Below are 20,723 nucleotides of genomic sequence, written 5' to 3'. Positions count from 1 at the left end.
TTTTGTTGTAACCGGAAACCGCTATCTTGGTTTTCAAAATGACATCAATAAACAATTTTCGCATTTTACTGACTACCCTGTTTCCAATGATACCCATATTTATGATTCACTGTTTTTTGAAACTGGAAGCAGCCATCTTGTTTTTTCAAAATGGCGTCAAAAGTCCCCAATTGATTCCATCCGGAACCGGTGCCGGAATGACCGTGGCGAAGTTAAGGAAGCTGAAGAGCCGTATGATTGAAAGAACTACGCATTTCGTATAGTGTGAGTTCATAGATCCCAAAAGGCTGAAATGATAGAAAAGTATATAACAATTACACCCATATTGATGATGGTTTTCACTGTTTTTCGGAACCGGTAATCGCCATCTTGGATTTGGTGTCAATAATCAATTTCAGTCTTTTACTGACCAAGTGACCACGTCCTTTCAAATGACGCCCATATTATGATGATGGTTTGTACTGTTTTGTGGCAAACGGATGCCACCATCTTTATTTTCAAAATGGCGTCAAACATCAATTGCCGACTTGAATCTTCCTGCAAAAGGCGGAATAGATTCATAGTTGCTGTACGTTCATGCTGAAGATTAATTTGTGCTACTCTAACCATGTTCAATCAGAGCATTGCACATTTCATCACCGGCTTTTATTGTAAAGTAAATAGAAGATACCAAACACGTTGGATTATAGTCGCCTATACTGCCCATATAAGCATAGTAGTCCCATATGGATTTTTGTCGAAAATGAGATATCTGTTGGATTGTATTCTGTATCACCACCGAATCATAATGCACAAATAAGATTACCAGGTTTGTTCAGAAAATATCGAAAAAAAATACCACAACCTGGTTGTCCCATCCATAAGGCTCAATGAAAAATGTAAATCTTGAACAGCGTTTTTCTCGGCTTGCTGTTTTTCAATATGGGACTCTTATGCATATATGGGCAGCATAGCGAACTTCGAAATGGGCATTAGTGACACAGAGTAAGAGATTTGCTTGACACAGCAAGGATAGTACCCACGACACTCCGTACGCGACTGGTATATTTTAATCATGCGCATATCAGTCATTCAGTCCTCGACACGAAGAAAAACATCAACTCGAAGACTCCTGTTTTCAGTCGCCTCTAACGACATGGGATCTGGAACCCAGTGGGTCAATTCTTGGCTGAGAGACTTCAACCCACCGGCTGACACACGGCCTCTTCGCTGGTTTTGTCAGGAGAAAGATAAAATATACTGTCATCAACCTCCTAGTGGACCACAGCCACATTATATATAGTAGTTTGCATTCCCTAGTAACAATTGAGGTTTTATGTTAGTTTTAATAGCCACTAATAAAACTTAAGATTGCATAAAACTTCATTTGTTACTTGGGTTGTTCTCTCAAGTTCCATTGAATTTCGGAGAGGGTTACGGCGAGGGGCACTCTTATTTGCGACTCAATACGGATTGGGAAACGTGGACCGAAGGCAGAAGCAAAATAGATTTTACTATTCATAAATACACCGAAGACAAAATACATGACAGCGATAGCCAAGAATGTTGAACAGTGACAATATCAAGATGGTCGATTTGTTCATATTTTAGAGTTCATTGGTCATCGCTGGCTATGACATCAGCAAAGAACTATGTCTACTTTGGACTCCAAAAAACCTTTTGCGAACCTAAGATGTGGTTACCCAATCAGAAGGTCATGAATAAAAACTATCAAACCTACATTTTCTATTACTTTTACCAAATTTATAACATAATTTGTTACGGAAATTGCGTTCTGTTATAATCTTATTTTATCCTGATCAGCGAGGATAGCATAAGGAACGTGGGAACGGCGTATGGTCCTCGAATTGTAACGGCTGTTTGGATTATTTCCCAACGCTCGCACAGCGCGAATTGGACTGTTGCGGTGGGTTAAACACGTCGTTAGAATGTTAGGACAACAAACCGATACGAGAAGAGTTGCGCAATGAGCAACATGAATCTGAGTCTTCGTGCCATGCAAGGCTTACGACAAACGACCGACGATCGAATTAACTAGAGATGACTTTTCAAAAACACTATTTAAGCTAAAAGGAAAAATAAATCTTTAAATGTCATCACGGTTAACATGGTCAACATGTAATCTATAGTGACTTCTTTTATGTTCTATACTAAAAGTTACATCGAATATTATCCCTTGATTTTATTAAAAAAATAAGAACGTCTATGCGCTCAATACATTTTTGGAGAATAAAAGTATCAGCTAGAAACCCAAGCGGCACTGTGCTTATGCCAGTCAGGGTCACCAAATGTCAATTATGTACGCCAATGTTTTAAAGTCAAAATCAATGAAAATTCTATTGTTTCGTGCCAAATATAAATATTTTTTACTTCTCCATTATCTTTTGTAATATACAGTCATACGAAATAATTTAATGAATATAAACATTCTTAATCTATCGACTTCTTTTCAAAAGAAAAAAAATCATGAAAAGTCGACTCGGTTCAGATCTGCTGGCGCTACTGAAGATCCATTTACATTGGCAGAGATATTAACAACGGGTTAAACTTTTGTATGTTTCCTTTATGTATATTTGAGATGACATTGTAGTATGTCATCCGTCATGTTTGCTCTAACAGAAACAGTTACAAACTAACTTTGTCTAGTTGTGTTTAGCTGTACAGATCACAATGCCGTCAATGTCACTTTACAGGTTATTATTGGAATTATCGAGTTCAACCCAAGATTGAGCATAGCATTACTAAGTAGGTAATAGGTGTGGGAGTTGCCAAACTTTTTTTTTGTTTTAGATGTCTTTGTAATAAATTAGCCCTTAAATGCGCAATGTTGTTTTAAAACAACATTGTGAAAATAGTCTCAAAATTATCGTTGTAACGTACTAGATCTGTGAGACAATTTTCAAAAAATCGACTTGCGCCTTTAAGGGTTAGACGAGATTCCACTAAACAACTTTGTTCGTATCGCGACTACGGTCACCAGCGGGCCCTATACTTGCCAAAAAATATAGACGAGACGTCAATTCCATTCAAATTTTATTGAATCTATGTTTTAAAGATCCCTTTAATACCTTTAGAGCATCAATACAATGGTCAACAATTGGTTTATTGTTATTATTTTTGCCCGTGTAGAGTCCACTTTACACGTTAAATACTATTCCCATCAATACGTCAATTCAATTCGAATGCATAACGACAATCCATTTTTCCCATTATCTCATGCATACTTTTTTTCTATAATCTCAAGTATTGGCGGTAGTATTGATTGTGTAAAAGCACCTATTTATTAGAACGTATGTTAGGTAGAATTTGTAGGTGTAAACTTATGATTTTACAAGCCAGTAATATGATCAAGTCACAACGATAGTCTTAAATGCCAAAAATCGGTTACGAATTGCAAAATTGTTGGGCAGATTCATATAGGACTTTTTGGTATGTGTGGTATGAAGCATATCTTTTAAAAGCTCACCTAAGCTCAGATAGATCCCACCAACTAGTCAAACCCACGAAGAAATATTTTTGAATTTGAAAAACTTTTGTCAATGGATTCTTTGTGATTTGAGAATCTATTATCAGGAACACAGAAGTAATTAATTCAGGAAAATTCTAAGTAATAGATAATAGCGGGTAATTAACCGGGTTCACTGTATGTATAGCTTTCAGTTCACGTTCAACGTTCTTGGAAATTGATGAATACTAGGCCGTTTCCGTGCTAAATTGAAACTGTGGATCCCCTCTTCTGATCAACTGGTCTGTTCCCTCAAAAAAGTTTATGAGGCAAAATCAAGCAAATTACTTTCGAAACAGAATTTCTTGTCTACTCAGACCACTGGAATAGAAATGTGTAACAAACCAAACGAGTTTGAGTGTCATGTAGCATGTATAAATACAATCGACATTTATATAATGCTAAAACAATTTCCGCTGACAATTCCATTGCATTGGAAGTTTTAGTTTGTTTTAGAAAAGATCACAAATTACAGTAAGCTTAAAATGTGTGTCTCGTTGTTTCCCATAACGTATTACTCGTCCAAATTCCTGTTTGAAATTCAATCTTTAATATATAGTTTTACTATTGAAACGTCTGTACATTTAATTTTCTGCTAACGGCATTGTATTATGACGCAACTAAAAATCCAAACAAAGAGGCTGAATTCTCCATAAAACGACACACACGCCGTTGAATTTTTGAAACAGAGGGACAGTTCTAAACCGCTTGTGGCCTGCTGGCTGACATCTAAGTTACGGAATGTTTTCGTACCACAACGTGTGGTTTGGGAAAAGTTCAACAATACTTCGCCTAAGCATTCTACCTCCACGCGCATCTGCTCAATTTGGTTAATACATCTCGGCCTAAATCATTGACCATCTACAACGAGCTGAATAGTAATATATATTGCCATTTTGTTTTACTTGCTATATTTTAACGCGTCGTCCTACTTTCAGTAAGTGCAATAAATGCAGTTTGATGTAAAATTTTTATTTGCGTCCACGCAACCAATTTCTAAAACATAAGTTAAAATTCGTTTCGTGTCTATTCAGTATAGTAAAACGAAATGATCGATTAATAAACAGATTCGAAATCCAGTCTTCTACGCTTAAAGGCTCTGATCGAACACGTGTTAATAAAATAGAGTAAAATAAAAGTCTTATCATCTAGTTACTGGAATGAATAGAGAACTTGACCGTTTCATGGGCAAGCTATTGGCGGTGTTGCTGACATCTAACCGGAGCTATACGATTGGGACTGATTTACCTTAATACGAATTTTATTGGAATCAGCAGCCGTTTGGCGCATTTGGTGTGCAGAAATAGACGAACTGATACGTGATCGTCCAATGCTGCTCGATTCATGCCCTCGCTGAGAAGACGTAAGTGATGATGGTCCTGAAGAGGTTGGTGAAAAATGAGATGGTGGCGGTATTCTGCTTCCGTTTGCAGTATGATGGATGGTACTAGTGGGGGCTAAGGGCGAAGTAATTTGTTGATGTGATGTTGGAATTTTTGAACGGTGCTGTTTCCGTAGCGAGCCTTGCCGAGATGATGTAGGCGACGTTGGAGATTTTATGACAGGAATTCTCGAGCCAGTTTGCTGCTGTTGATTTTGCCGAAGAGCTCCGCTAGCCGAGGAACTGGAATCACTAGTATTTCGACGGTTGGATGATGTTAAGGGCGAGGACAGTTCTAGTCGGAATGCTTCCGTAGAATATTTGTTGCGTTTCATGCTGTTACTCACTGGAATAGCCGAAGATGGAGGGGCATTAAATGTTCTAGGAGTACCCGTTAAAGATGAAGCAAGGAGTGGAACCGATTCAATGCTGGGGCTTTTTACTACAGCTGGTGTTTTTTGCACGTAATGCAATTGTCTGTGTGGAGGAGGACTAGTGGAAGACTCGTCCGATGATTTGTTCAGAAGTTTATCCTCATCGTCATCTTCGTTGTTGAAAAATCTATCGTAATCTCGAAGGGCAGTGTTCTCATGTCGACCATCCGGTAGCAGATCGTAGTCAAACGGGCTACTATCGTTCCCGCTTTCCCTGCTACTTTGCCTCGTCTTAAATGTTTTATATTCGAAACTGTTGTACTCCTGACTGTTGCCCTCCCCAGTAGCACCCCTTGTCGAAAGATTCTTGTACTGAATATTGTAATCACTTTTATGTCCCCTTGAAATTTGCTGTGGTTTGATGGAAGCATACATTTCATATCGATCGTTACTTCCACTTTCACTGCTATCAACCGTTTCGTAAATCTCGCTTCTGGTCATCCTATTTCCCTTTGCACGTATCATCTGACGTATGATATAATCATCACTGATGTTTTTTAACAGACTACTATTGCTTCCGCTTAGATACTTATTTTTAGCCAGTTCCTCGAACGACGTCATCCGGTGAATGTTGTTTTCCGAACCATTCCTTACCTTCACTGCACCTTGATTCAAACTGGTTTGGCTAGTATGATGTTCCGGTACATACTTCCTTCCTTTCAAATGACTACATTCGATAATGAATTCCCCATCCAGCATCGGTGCCGGTGACTTCCGGGACATGCTACCTCGCCTTGAGCTTGATGTAGAGCGTCCATTCACAGCAAAGTTTTGGATTGATGAAGTCGCTCCATAATCACTGCCATACTCGAACCTCCCGCTACTGTACGGGGCCTGGTATAACTCAATCTCACTGTTCCTTCTTGTTTTGACCTCGTCTTCTTCGTCGTCATTGTAGTTGCTCTGACGGCTTACAACGACGGGTGTTCCACTGCTAGAGTAGTTGGAGCCATTCGAATGTCGATTGTTGCCGGTACTTTTAGTTGGTGAATCTTTTTTGTTGATCGCAGCAGAGCTCACCGCAGCAGCGGCCATAACAGTGGTTGTGGAAGCTGAATGCGGTGTAGGTTTTCGCAGCTCCCCGGGCGGTGCCGGAGGAACGTAGATACGCACCACGTCCTGGGGAGACATTGCTCGGGGTGTAGCCAGCTGGGCCGAAGGACTACGTGCAACAACGCTCATGGAACCGATTGCCGACCTGGTGACGAAGATGAGAGTTTATTCATTAATGTTTTATGATAATTTAGAAAGCGTTGGATATAATTATGCATAGGTAATTGATAAATATTTTCTAAACCGATCCGCTAGCTTTAATACAGGTGCTTAGGGTATATATGCATAAAGGATTGTGCAATAGTTCATTGTGACTATGTACATGATCTACATGAACGATTGGTTTTCTTCAACCTGACCGAAACTTTTCGATCACTGGTTATACATATATGATTTCAGTTGCTGGAAAAGCCCTTGGAAATATTAAATTTTATGGATGACAAGAACTAAAATTCCAATAGCAGTCTTAGAATACTAACGATAGCGATATTAGCCAATCCCAGGAGCAGAATTTTTCCTTTAAACATTTCAAGCCTGCATTTTCTACACTAATCCGATCTACGTGGTTAATGCCAAGATTTTTAAGTGTTTGATGTATCCAGCGTTTTACAAATCTTAAAACAGCTCCATTTTTACCACTACAATTTAATCTAGGATGTGAACAAAACTGAAATTGCCAACTGAATTATAAATCGTGACAGCTTTGTCCTCAACATCCCCCGCCTAATAGAGGTGGAACGGATCAAACCTTTTCGGTGGTTTTAATGTCCAAGAAGTCCGCTTTAAGAGATCTAACATTGATCCCACATCGATGGCGGACTCGATATTGATGTTGGAGAGTGGAGACAGGCGATAATATACGTGCCGACACAGATCCCCTCGAGACACGCGACGGTGTCCACGTGTCTAGCGGTTAACTTGGTTGATTCCAGGCAGAGTCGGAAAATGATTTTTTCATTTGCCAAAATCAGGCGAAAATGACGAAAGAACGAAGCTTCTTTCCATACCACTAGCACTTTGCGAAATCGAAAATGAGACAATAGGCTAGGACAAAGCATGCATGTAGCAGAGCGTTTACATTATTCTCTCCACACGCTCGTTTTCACTTTGAGATTCAGAATGATATTGGTACATTCGATATTGAACTTACTGCTGGGGAAACGAACATACACTAGCAATGATATTTATTTGTCGATGCTCGATTCTGTAGATTTGCGAGCTAATGATGGTATTGTAGGACGGAAGCCTGATCGGTGTGCATATTTCTTATTTTAACTATGTTCTAGTTGCATTATTAGATGCACATTGCATTAATTTCATTTAATGAACGAAAATCGCAAATTACTGACCATGCATCAAAACGAAATTGCAACTTCGGATTGTCATAGGAAAACGAAAGTCGCTGCTGCTGCTACTCGTTTTCATAGAATCGAGAGAGGAGGGGACATCGCCTTTATTGTTTTATTTTTTCATGCAGTTAGCGACGAAAGAGGCAGGGAAAGGACGAAAATGAATTCTCTGAATTTCGTCGTTCATTGAATAGGTATGAGAATTTTAGGCTCTGATTCCAGGCGTCTTACCGTTACTAATCAATATAAGGCTGTGCTGTATCAAGAAGTCGTCTCCAGTCCACTCGTTCTATGTTTGTCACCAGCCTCGCAGGGCACGAAAACTCCTCAGGTCCCCCACAAATTGGTCAACCCACCTGGCTCGCTGTAAACCTCTGGTTCTTGTTTCTGTCGGATTGGTTTCGAGAACCAGTTTTACCAGGTTGTCGTTCGCCATTATACCAACATGCCTTGCATAAGTATTTTCGTTGTGTCAACGATAGATGGTCCTTCTAGCATATACAGAAGCTCGTCTTCCTTCTGCACCCCATCGTAGATCTTTGGCAAAATCTTCCATTCGAAAACACTAAGAGCGCCAGCATAGTCTAGATTCCGTAACCGTAGAGGACAACCGGTTTATTAAGCGTTTTATAGATGGTTGACTTCGTGCAGTAGCGTACTTTGTTAGATCGAAGGGTTTTTGAAGCCCATAGTATGCACGATTACCTGCTAGAATACGTCTCTAAATTTATCTGCTGTTCGCATTTTCGGAGATCACCATTGAGCCCCAAATAAACTACCACTACCTCTACTACCACGTCGTCGGTGAAGCCAAAAAGTTTAACAGACTTCCAGAAAATAGTAACACTCGTGTCAACTCTCGCTCTTTTTATCACATCCTCTAAAGATATATAGAATAGCAGGGCTGGTCGTAGACCTTTCTGAGTTTCAAAAGAATTATAGAATGTCCCTGATACTCGGACCTCACACATCACTCGAACCATTGTCATTTTAATCGATTGTGTTAGTTTGTTCGGGATGCCATAGCTAATCGTCGCTGTTGTGCTATATTATGACAAACGCCATTTTGGAGCAAACTGCGTTAGATATGCAACATTACTTGTCTGAAAATTCTCTACAAAGTGGCGTTTTCAGAATTTTGAAATTCTACTTGGTTACTAAGATATAGCGAGAAACATGATAAGAAATTATGAGTTTTTTGCTTCAAATCGCTGTATCTTGGGATTTGCTCAAGTTATATTGAAGTTTTAGACGTTTTTATATGTAAAAATGTCTGAGGAACACAATGGCATAATCATTTTAAAAAAAATGCATAAGTTGCGAGAAAAACACAGTTTAAGTTTTAAACTGGAAATATAGCATATTTGGCAACACTGTAACTAAAAGTTACTATTTTTTCTAGATTCCCTGATTAATTTCTATCAAAATGCTTCTAACTGATTGTTTATAGACCAAATTAAACCAAAGATATGGATAAAAGTTTATAATTGATGTTTTTTCTATGGAATTTGGATCTTCGTAATTTTTGGGAGATTAATACAGAATCGATAGAAGCATCAATCGTCTTCTCTGAATTGGTGCTACCATTTATAAGTTACAAGATATTCAATCTCAAACTTTAAAAATCGTTTTTCTCGAAATGTGCTAAATGGCGCTAGTCATAAGATAGCACAACAGCGACGTAATATCAACCGATTGTATTGTATACCGCTGTAGGCGAAAATTCACCTTGTGGGCGGCGTTCAACAATATGTAGTTGCAGCAATCCAGCTTATCACCCTCAAACTTAGGGAGCTGCTGAATAGTGGCTCGTTGGAGGATGTTATGTGTTGTACTACATCCATTTACAACTTTTCAACTAGAGACGAGGATCGGACAGTGGCCAAAGAGGGCACAGACCGGTCCGGCGAAGCAACCGATGGGTTGGAAGGCTCCGAGAATAACACAAAAGGAACACGAGGAACTTATCACTTAAGCGGAGCTGCGAATAAACGCTATGCATGGCAGCTGAGTAACGTCCACAAACCCGCTAACGCTAAGTACTAGAGTTGGCGAAAGGGAAGGGGAAGGCACCAACTAAGCGACAGCGTTCGACGGACACCAATTCACCGAACAATAGAACCCCAACCGAAAAAGATCAAGGGGCATGATCCTCAACAGACACATCAAACTGAGCAGCGCCCAACCTTCAACGAAATGACCAAGTCATACTCGATGGCAATCATTTTGGTTTGATACCCTGCGAATACTCTCAGCCATGACCAGCTGAATGCTACTTGATGCGCGCTGATTGATAATTACGGAGCAGAGCTCAAGTAATACGAGACCCAAATGTAGGAAGTGCACATATAAACCAGAATATCTCGAAACTGCCTGTGCAGACAAATATACAGTTAAGTGCCATAGTTGCGATCAAGATCTGGGAAGGTACTTCATTGGAAGCTTTTGAAGCGTAGCAGATTCCAAAACAAGCGCTTTACATCAGGTATTTTCTCGACAGCATCGAGCGGTTCGTTGGGTACCTCATCCGTCTGATGCAGCATCAGAACGACCATTTCTGCATAGAACGCTGGAGGGTCTTGAAGAGAAGCATGGTCCTCAAAACGGCAGAGCTCCTGTTGGCGGTAGATGAGTCTTCAGTGAAACTGATAACCTCCCAACACAACCAGCTGAATTACGTATTCGGAAAGGCTAGAAGGCGGCAGCTGAAGGGTGCCCTGGTCTTCGCCGAACGTAGAAGTTCTGGGCAAGCATGGACTGAAAAGACTCCTGTGGATGACCCAACACGGAACGTTTCACGACCGACTTCTGATCATAGCAAGCCTCCAGCAACGATAGCGAGTTCATCGGTGGCAGCCCGTCTCACTAACTAAACACAAAAACACCGTTCCATATGTGGCTCACAAACTGATAAGCAAGGAGAGGATCTAAAACCCTCTGTAGGCTAAGGAGCACAAACGGTAAGATCCAAAGTAGCACACTGTCAGCGACTAGTCTAGAGTTCTCTCACAACTGGCGATAGTGAAACAGTGGATGTTCTAATGAACAGCCACTTTTCTAGGTCAGTTGTGCAAGACGAGAATTCGACAGGTTAGGATTGTGATGGACTCCGTCCTAGCAGGACTTGTGAGCCATCGCAGAAACTGGCCTGTCAGATTTTCACACAATCTCCAATTACATGGGCTATCAAACTCAACCTTCGAACCATAAACATCACCCGGCTCTGATAATATTCGTTCAATATTTCTACAAAAATCGGTAGACATAATTCTTCCGGATATACTAAACATCCTGAGATTTAGTCTTATTCTTGGGCATGCATAAGCTGACGAACCGTACGGAATTTGGGAGGACAGTACGGATTTTTGGTCGTGTGTCCGGAAAAAATACTTGTACGGATTTGTCCGGAATTTCCAGTGGAAGTGGAAGTACTCCCGGGACAACAAAAAATCTTCCACAAATGAAACAGACTAAATAATGTTGCAAACTAGTTTCCCAGGTTCCAGAAATGCAATTTTTGTTAGCAAATGGAAACCGGTGACCAAGAAGAGTGCTAAAAACTTGATTTTTGTAAATTTTCTCATAAACTGTGGAACTAAGCAAACTTTGCGATTTTTTCTAACATAAAAGAAAAAATTTAACTTTTATGTGTCTCGCTATCCGCCTCGACTAGTTGTTTAAGTCGTTCTCCCAAGTTGGGTGGTATTTTGAAAATCAGTGTCTAGCAGCCGCCAAGTCGTTCTATCTAAGTCAAAACGCAATTTACCTGATTAATTTCCGTTATGAAAAATATAGTGCTCGATGTACACATTTGGTTCAACTCAATTTGCCTCCTATGAAGGTATCTCAATATGATCCGAATTATGCAATTTCTATTTTTAATCTTTTTCGGAACCAAATTATTACCACTGCAGTTCGATTGTATTCTGTAGTTCTGAGATACAATACAATTAAAATATGCAGTGGATTCTGGAACTCTCAGAAATTTTCCATTTACATAGATTAACACGTTTTCCTTTAATTTCATTTGAAAGGTTGAACCAAAAATTTAATCATACTCGAAGAACATTAGATACAGAAACGAGACTGTTAAGTACAATAGAGTCTTTATATTTACGTTAGATTTTCAGCCAAATAAACTGATTGAGCAGCTTGATACACACAAGGAACATGATGAGTATAATTGCAAAATGCGTGTACACTCACTTTTATATTCCGTAATCAATTTCTTCTTGTGCAAAAAAGCGCTTTTTTGACTTTAATACTATGTTCACACTACAGAGTTAAAATACGTTATTATAATTAGCAACAAGAAAGTCAATGTCATAGATGTCATAGATAACGTTAAAACACGCTTTAACTCGTAGTGTGAACGTAGTATAATGTTGTGCGTTTATAAAATTATGGCGTACAGTGATGTACCAAATCGGGTTTTTATAATTTTCGGGGAAAAAACCCCAAGGTTTCTTTCCCAGTTAAAACGGTTTTTTTCATGGGAAGTTTAGGTTTTCTGAGTTTTTGATGTTTTAATAATAGAAAATTATTTTTTTTTTTTATTTATGAGCATTATTGTCATTAAAATTGGTTTGAATCTGAAAATTTTGATAAGTCTTTCTCGATATAATCATTGTCTGATCGCTGATCCAACATTTATTTACCAATTTTGTATCTAAATAGCTTTCCAACACAAGCTGAGCTAAGTCGATTGCGTTTCTTGCTGCGAATCAACCACCAACCGAAAGAATTCGGATCGCAATTTGTGAGAGTTCTGATTGCGGTGCGATGTTTTTGTGCATATTACTAATTTTTACTTTTCACCGAATGAAGTATTTTGTAAATTTTGGGTAAATTTTTAGTAAATTTTGGGAAGGTATTTAGTAAATTTTGGGTGAAAAATTATCTAACTTTGATAAAAGTGAAACAACTTCTAAAATGAGTAACAAGCAGGATAAAAGTGGCTTAGGCATCACATGATTATTCTGATTTTTATTAGGGTAACTATGACTATTGTTCGATGTATTATAAAAAACGAGCTGAAATTTTTGGCTGCGGACTAAATGAGTGACCGAAAATAAATGTCGTAAGAACAGAACATGCTTCATAAAACCCGCTTTAAATATATTAGAATGATAAAATCGGAAGCTAAAAGAAGTTCTTCCATGTAACAGTCGATTACAAAAAGCCGGTATAAAATCCGTAATAAATATATTGGGTTCTTACAAATGAATCTTCTTCATCCGACTTTCAATCTTGAATGTAACGTTATACGGATTTAGCCACAAGCCAATTATGCTGGAGGTTTATTGCAAATTTTTTCGAGTGAGAATTTTCTAAGTGATTCTCGTGTTGAAGGATCTCTGTCCGATTTTTATGCTTGATGCTTATATTCGATTTTCACATTTTAAGATAGTTGAAGTGGGTTTTACAAAGCATGTTCTATCCTTGCGACTTTAATTTTCGGTCGCTAAAATATAAATACAAGATTCTTAAAAAAACGCTAAACAAACATTCTATAGTCGATCAATAGAAAAAAACAGGTTTCGGCCGGGTTAAAATGATTTGGGAAAAAACCCGGTTACAACCCAAAAATAGAAACCTCAGCGATACATAATAGAATAGCGGCATAATAGGAATTGTATTATATATCAGGCTCGTTTGTATCAACAACCGTCCATATTTACTGCTGTAAGTTGTTGTGATGAGATTTGTTGCTTCTATTTCAGTTATTGGGGTAATTTTATATTACGTGGATGCCTCTTTGGCCATAACCGGAAACTCTAGTAATATGGGAGAACTCACTCTCTTATAGGATATGAACCATACATTGCAAATTAAGTATCAGATTCAGAATCCGGGCGCGATCGTTCAAAAATACTCGCAAATATGCGACTAGCCACACGGTTATAAAACCGAATTTATACACGAGAAGTTACATACACGCTAGCGCACGCGACAAACACGTTCACATACAAACGCTTGAGCCCTTCGCGATCATCCATGCATACCTACGCTTACGATCTTACAAACAGGATAACACTCTGGTGACTAAGTGAACGTTCTAGCACTTATAAATTTACAAACGCGGTCTGAAGAATGAGCCTACATACGCTTGTGTTCGCGCGATCATGAATTGGTTATGTCCGGAAATTCTTCCTCTCGGCCCTAGCCGCCTAGGTCTATGCGCTCAGCTGAACTAATCAGAAAAATGACGCTAATATCTACTAGACAATACGTTCCATGGTGACATGACCGGGAACTCTAGTGATAGAGTTGATAGTGATAGAGAACTCACACTCTTCTAGCATCTGAACCATAAACTGAAAATTTGGTATTACATTAACGGTCCGTGCGATCATCCAAGAACACACGCAAATATGCAAATGGACACCCGGTTTTAAAATAGAATTTAAGCATGCGAAGTGACACGCTAGCACACGCGGCACACAAACATCTACGCGACAAACAAACGCCCACGCAATCGAACACAATAACATCCAAACGCTCGAGCCCTTCGCGAGGGTACACAAAGACGAACATACAATCGCGATCATCCATGTACAACTACGCCCAAGATTCCATAAACACAAAAACGACCCCAATGATTTAGTAACCCCTACAGCACTTCTAATCCGATTAACGCGGTCTCAAGCGCACACAAATAAACGCTCATTCCAACGCGATCGTCAAGTTCATTCCACTGCACAACTGAACCGTACAGTCGATATCACAATCAAAATCACGGCCTGCTTCAATTGGACTGAAGCAGTGATGAGTGATTCTGATTGGGAGCCCTTCTGTGAACTCAGCTCTACAGCTCCAGTAGGAAAACTCTCGAAATAGAAAGAAAGATAACAAAATTTAAAATATCTATGAGAATCGTATTCTGTAATAAAATTAAGTTTTTGTCTGCCAGTTAGTATGAAATTTAGGAACATATTTAAAGCAGTTGCAAGAAAAACATTTTTACCAATTACTTCTTCGCGATGCAATCACATTAAATATATTTTCATTCTCTTCAGACTTTCGTTACCAAAAAATAAATCTTTTTAAAAAATGAGTTTTTTTGTAGTTTTAGTTTATAATAAAGTTTTTTAATTTTTTGATAAATTCACAACTTTTTACACAGCATTTGTTTTTTTGCGAAGAAGAGATTATTTCCTGCAATTTTTTCTCGGAGTGTTTTGCTGTGCAAAATACAGATCTCGAAACACTTTTTTTTTAAACGATACCTGCAAAAAATTTTAGGCCCTTTGAAAGTATTGCGCTTAAATCAAAATGCTTTGCTTTGCGTGCAAACTGCTTAGAACCCATGCTGCTAAAACGTCTAATGTTTCAACTTTATCGAAGATGGTCGTTCGCGATTTTAAAGATTTTTGGGTGAATCTTGGAGGAATTACTGTATTGTAAAATCTGTCGGGAAGTGCCAATTTGAACAACTATCGCTGTAATATTTTAATTCTTGCCGAAGTGATCGTTTAACGGACTTCGAGTCTTTCCGTATTAGCCCGAGTTTTTGGAATATTTAGTTACAGGTTTCATAGCCTAGCCTTGCGAAAGTCACCTCTATCAGATGCCATCATATCAGGCATTCAATAATGATAATTTTCGATAGATTACGCCAGGCAAACAAAATCATTTTGCAGAACAATCTACAACATGTCGTTGATCGTGAAGCACTATAATAAAATTCAATATCCTCGTGTTTATGGATAAAATCAAGATTCAACTGCCCGATACGGCACCTCGAACTTGTGATACGGTCTTTAAAAGTATCGCTGTACAGAAAAGTGGAATCGTTACAAAGGATACATGAAAAAACTAATTATGCCTAGATTATTTCAATGGTGATTACGCGGTAAGATTGCGTCCTTCCTACCTGATCCGACAATACAAAACACGACAGTATTATTTTACAAATAATGCTTTGCAGTTATCAATGACAGATTCCTACCTCCATATTCTATGATGAAACGGCTCACTATCATAAACCGTAACAGCAGTCGTTAAGGAAACTCATCTCTGACAATTAATACCAATACACAGTCACAGTTGCCTGATCCCCAAATGGTTGCCAACTTTGTGACACTTGTTCAGGCAATAACGGCAACTGCAAAACCGTAAAAACTGTGTGCAACTTCAAATCAAAAGCCAGAGTTCTCAGTTGGAACGAAGAAAGAAAGAAGATCCAACCGTGCATGTACTGAAGAGATGAATTCGAAACGCATAAGCATTTTATTTTTAATTTGTCGATTTGTATAGAACTCTGTTCTTACGAACAGCTGTTTTTGTGAATTTGAAGTATAGAATACATACTTTTTATTCCAAAATTTGAATTTGAAAAAAAAAAATCTGTGCACGTTTCGGGTCTTTGGTCTCTGTACTAAGATTCTAATCAAAATTCGTAATCCCGGGATTGGATGGTCGTGGATATTTAAATTCGAAACCTAATTATTTTGAATCCAATGTGCTGAGCAACAGTCTGTTATAATTTCGTAAACCCATATAATTTCAAAGAACCTTCCTGCATGGCAAGAAATTTCAGTTCGTTGTGAACTTAACATGAAGAATGTTAAAAAGAAGGGATTTTTTAAAAACATAATGCGAAGAACGAAACGATGTCTCGGAATGGTCGAACTAGACTTAGATGGTAAACTAAATATAGTTTGGTTCCATAAATTATAACTGTAAATTAAATAACAAATGTACATGGAGGAAACTGATCAGGACACTAACACAGGCAACTCTGGCATATAATTTCTGTGCTTCATCACTTACATTGAATCCAGAAAATATTTCGATTATAGAGGTTTTAACATTAGGTTCATTTGCCTCTTTTTAGTGGTAGAAAAATCTCTTTTGAAAAAACTGTAACCTTGTGTGCGGGATTGGGAATCGAACCAATCGATTTACCAACTACGCTATGCCAACCCCTAAAATCATTGTTAAAATTCCATTGCCTGTAGTAAAATATAATACACAAGAGAAACACTAAACAGTCTTACAAATCAACCTCTGTGTTCTAAATTTTGAAATGAAATGTGTACGGATTTTTCTTAGCTCACAGTTGGTCAGCTTAGGCATGCACCTATAAGCTGGAAAGAAGTTAGGGTAATATTTATTCCCAACGTAGGTAAAAAATACTTGACACTGTCCATCCAAGGCATTTAGACTTATTAGTTTGACATCAACACTTCTGAAACTGATGGAAAAACTACTACAATTATCAGTTTGCATATTAAAAGGTCAAATCTACGGAATCCTACATACCCCAGTGACACTTATTGCGAAAACCCTCGATTTCAAGGAAATAGCAATTTGCGCTTTTCTTGACCCCTCGACGTCTGCTTTTTGTAACACGTCTTACATATCAATTTACAAGGCCCTGACAAAAAACGAGTGGAAAATCGTTAGGGAACTGAATTCTTGTAATGGTCAATGACATTGTCCTAATTGTAAGGAGAAACATGAACCAGTACTAAGCGATTCAATTAACCCTGAACTTCATCATGACCTGGTGTTCCAAAGAAGGATTCAACGTGAACCTTGCAAAAACGGTCGTTGTACCGTTTTCAATAGAAAAAAACTTAAGTTAATTCCCCTAACTCTCAGTGGAAATACAATGAACTACGCAGAGGAAGCGAAACACCTAGGTGTTATCCTACACAAAACACTGAATTGGAACTCGCACCTGATATACGCAGGTAATAAAGCAACTACAGCACTGAGGGCGTACAGTAAACTCTTCGGAAAAACTTGGGGTCTTAAACCGAGGTTGGCTTACTAGTCCTTCACGACCATCGCCAGACCACGATTAGCTACCCATGATCGCATATTTGTCGGAACAAAGTAATATTTTGGGTACCAGGCCACCAAGCAATCGGTGGTAACCAAGTGGCCGATGAATTAGCCAGGCTTGGTTCATCAAACATGTTTGTTAGAACAGAACCATTTCAAGGCATGTCTACGAACTAGATGTTTTAGCTTGGACAAAAGACCAACTACAAACAACTGGCGTAATGTAGTAGATACTCGACCAGCTAAGAAATTCATACATCCAGATACAACGGGAGTCCAAAAGATTAATGGATCTAAAACGAAAAGACATACGTATAATCACAGTGCTATTTACAGGGCACTTCGGAAGGCATCTTAAGACGCCTCGCGAGGTATGGCATACCCGTCCCAAACGGACAAACAACTCGCTTCCAACTACATTGGATTCGGGCAATTTGTAACATATAGAGTAAACAGGGGCAGCCACAAAAGATAACCTGAATAGTGGTCGCAGTGTTGCCATTGCCAGTTTCCCCTAGCAAAAAAAAGAAAAGCGGTACATTTGCTCCATCGCTTCGTTGTGCTGATCTTTCTGTAGGCGTTTTTTTCGTCGGAATATTGAGTTTTGTCTATTTCATGTTTTTTTGCATTCCATGTTCGCTCTCGTACGGTGCTGCAGCATCCTCACCCTTGCTGCATTCTACTTTCCAACTAACTGTCGGCAATCGCCGTCAAACCAGCCATTTCCTCGATTCGAAGTCCCCGTGATGTCGAAGAATTTTTCTTTGATTAGAATGTGGTCGATTTGGTTTTCAGTTTGTCGATCAGGTGATTTCCAGGTGAACTTTGCGGGAAAGAAGGTGCTTCGGACGACCATTCATCGGAAGGCTGCGAAGGTGACGCATCGTTGGCCGTTCGAATTTGTAACAGTGTGCAGACTGCCCGACCGATAACCGGATTGTGATTTGCTCCCGTCCTATCGGGCGTTCAATTTGGCAATAACGAACTTAACATCCCGCCACGGACAGCTCTCACAAACACGCTCCATCCTGCGCATAACATGCAACTATCTCGTCCTCAGATCTCACTTCGTGAATACAATGCACGTTGATGATGCTGTAGTTGATGAACCAGCCTCTGATCATCACGCGATTTCTTTGTTGTTCGCCACCCCACATAACCTGTAACAAGTATTTAGTTCTGCCTACGGTAGTGTTAAATCGCCCATGTTCGTCACACCTTCTTTCGCTACTACTGCAAAAGCTGGTAGTAACCAATCGATGCCGGGCTACAGATTAAATGTCAATAATATATACAATAGGGTTGATTCCAGGAGGTTAGACTTCAGCTCCGAGCAACTTTTTAGGTACCATTTGGGTCCTAGAACAACTGTGCAAATTCTTAGCTCGATCGGTGAAACTATATTTTTGCGCCCACTGTTTAAAGTTTACATGGGATTTTGCATGGGAAAATTAACTTTTACAAAATAATTCCTTCAGGAGTCGCCTATTACTTCCTAAAAATGAATCGTTACGTGGCTGGAAACTTTAACAAAGAAACAAAGTCTCGAAAACCACGAAACGATCTGACGCTTAAGAAAAAAGTTATTAAGCAGAAACCGATTGATGTTTTGACGATTGATAAAATATTCATTTTTTCTTGCACCACTGCTGTTGGTTGTCGAATTATACGCAATTTTGTTTTAATCCTCTCTTAATGTGTCTAAATCGTTTATCTATATCTATGCCACTTCGCAAGGTTTTGAGAGATAAATTAAGGCTTCTTTTGTGCATAAAAGAAAAGTTAAACATTTTGTATATAATTAGACCGTCAAAAGCAGTGATGCTATGAAAAATGAAATTTTCATCTATCTTCAGGGCATCAATCAGTTTTTGCTTAATAACTTTTTCCACAAGTATCACATCGTTTTGCAGTCTTCTAGACTTTGTTTCCTTGACAAATTTCCTATTTAAATCAGACATCTATTTATTTTTAGGAGCTAACGGGTGACTCTTGGAAGAATTAATTTACGAAAGACAATTTCCCCATACGAAATCCCATGTAATCTTTAAACAGTGGGCGCAAAAATATAGTTTCACCGATCGAGCTAATAATTTGCAGTGTTGTTCTGGGAGCTAAATGGGACCCAAAAAGTTACTCGGAGCCAAATTTTATTTTTGTCATATAACCATGTCCCACTCTAATATACAAGGGGAAGCATGAGGTACGAGCTTATGATCACTGGGAAGTATTCATCATTTGATGCACCCAACAGAATGTCAATCGGCAACAAATGTTGGCGAGAGGTATCTTAATTGGCAGATTGCTTCGGTGTCGTGTCGGCAGGTAGGCGACTCCGGAACTGGTTGATATAGGAACACAGTATTCGCGATCTTCGACCCACATTTACAACGCTTAGCTTAACATAAACGGAGTCGTTCGAGTAGAAGGACTGCGGTTGTATGCGGTCGTCGTACGTTGGCACCGAAGTTCGTATCGGTGGGGCCGCAGTACCTCAAGACAGGAGTGCACTTGGCGACCAAATATAATCTCAGATTGCGACACCTGGTCTGACAGAGCCCGGTGGTACATACTCCGGCACGTTAACACAAATATGTCTCATGTTTGCTGTATTGATCCTCTGTGCTCACGAATTTTTATCGAGTAACCAACAGCAAGAAGTACAAGTTACTTTACGCTTGTCCGGACATGCCGTAGACTCAGGTGATTCGCATTTCTAATACCAAAAGAACTTGACTCCTACGGTAGTAGACAAAAGGTTAAGTCGCCCGTAAACTCTAAGGTTGCACATATGACCCTTCCACGCTTTTCTAAACATTCTCCCTTCAACTCCTTGCTCTCCCTTGAGTACTATGCTGCCGCTAGAAGCATAATTGTCCCATGTGTATAGGGATTCCCATAGCACATGGGACAATTATGCTTCTAGCAGCAGTATGGCTCTTAATATTGAAAAATATACCTCACCTTCCAGTCCCTGCTAATTAAATGCCGTAACAACGGTTGACAAATTGACTCAATAGGTCGTTAACAAAAAATGGTAAAAATAGAATAACGTTATTGTCCTTAATTTTGATGAGGAGAGAAGGGTATGAATCTCGCTTTCATTTGTTCGATTTCAGGCCTCACACGTACACTAACTTGTTCTCTGCACGCGATCCTAGTTCTACACAAGCCTTATTTATCCTGCAGACATATGTATCGACTAC

General features: G+C 39.1%; 1 protein-coding gene across 8 annotated transcripts in view; it reads right to left on the bottom strand.

The window, feature by feature from the left end:
- Nucleotides 1-2,165: 2,165 nt before the first annotated feature.
- Nucleotides 2,166-20,723, bottom strand: part of LOC131684205 (uncharacterized) — a 36,299-nt gene continuing 17,741 nt past the window's right edge. For all 8 annotated transcript variants that reach the window (XM_058966875.1, XM_058966882.1, XM_058966881.1 and 5 more), the window contains one exon: nucleotides 2,166-6,518. In XM_058966875.1, the coding sequence (XP_058822858.1) occupies nucleotides 4,721-6,518 (1,798 nt within the window). In that variant the 3' untranslated portion in view covers nucleotides 2,166-4,720. The remainder of the gene's footprint in view (nucleotides 6,519-20,723) is intronic.

The sequence above is a fragment of the Topomyia yanbarensis genome, chromosome 2 (genome assembly GCF_030247195.1).
Source record: "Topomyia yanbarensis strain Yona2022 chromosome 2, ASM3024719v1, whole genome shotgun sequence".
NCBI lineage: Eukaryota > Metazoa > Arthropoda > Insecta > Diptera > Culicidae > Topomyia > Topomyia yanbarensis.
Note: the sequence above shows the minus strand (reverse complement) of the source record. Positions and strands in the feature narration are given on the sequence as shown.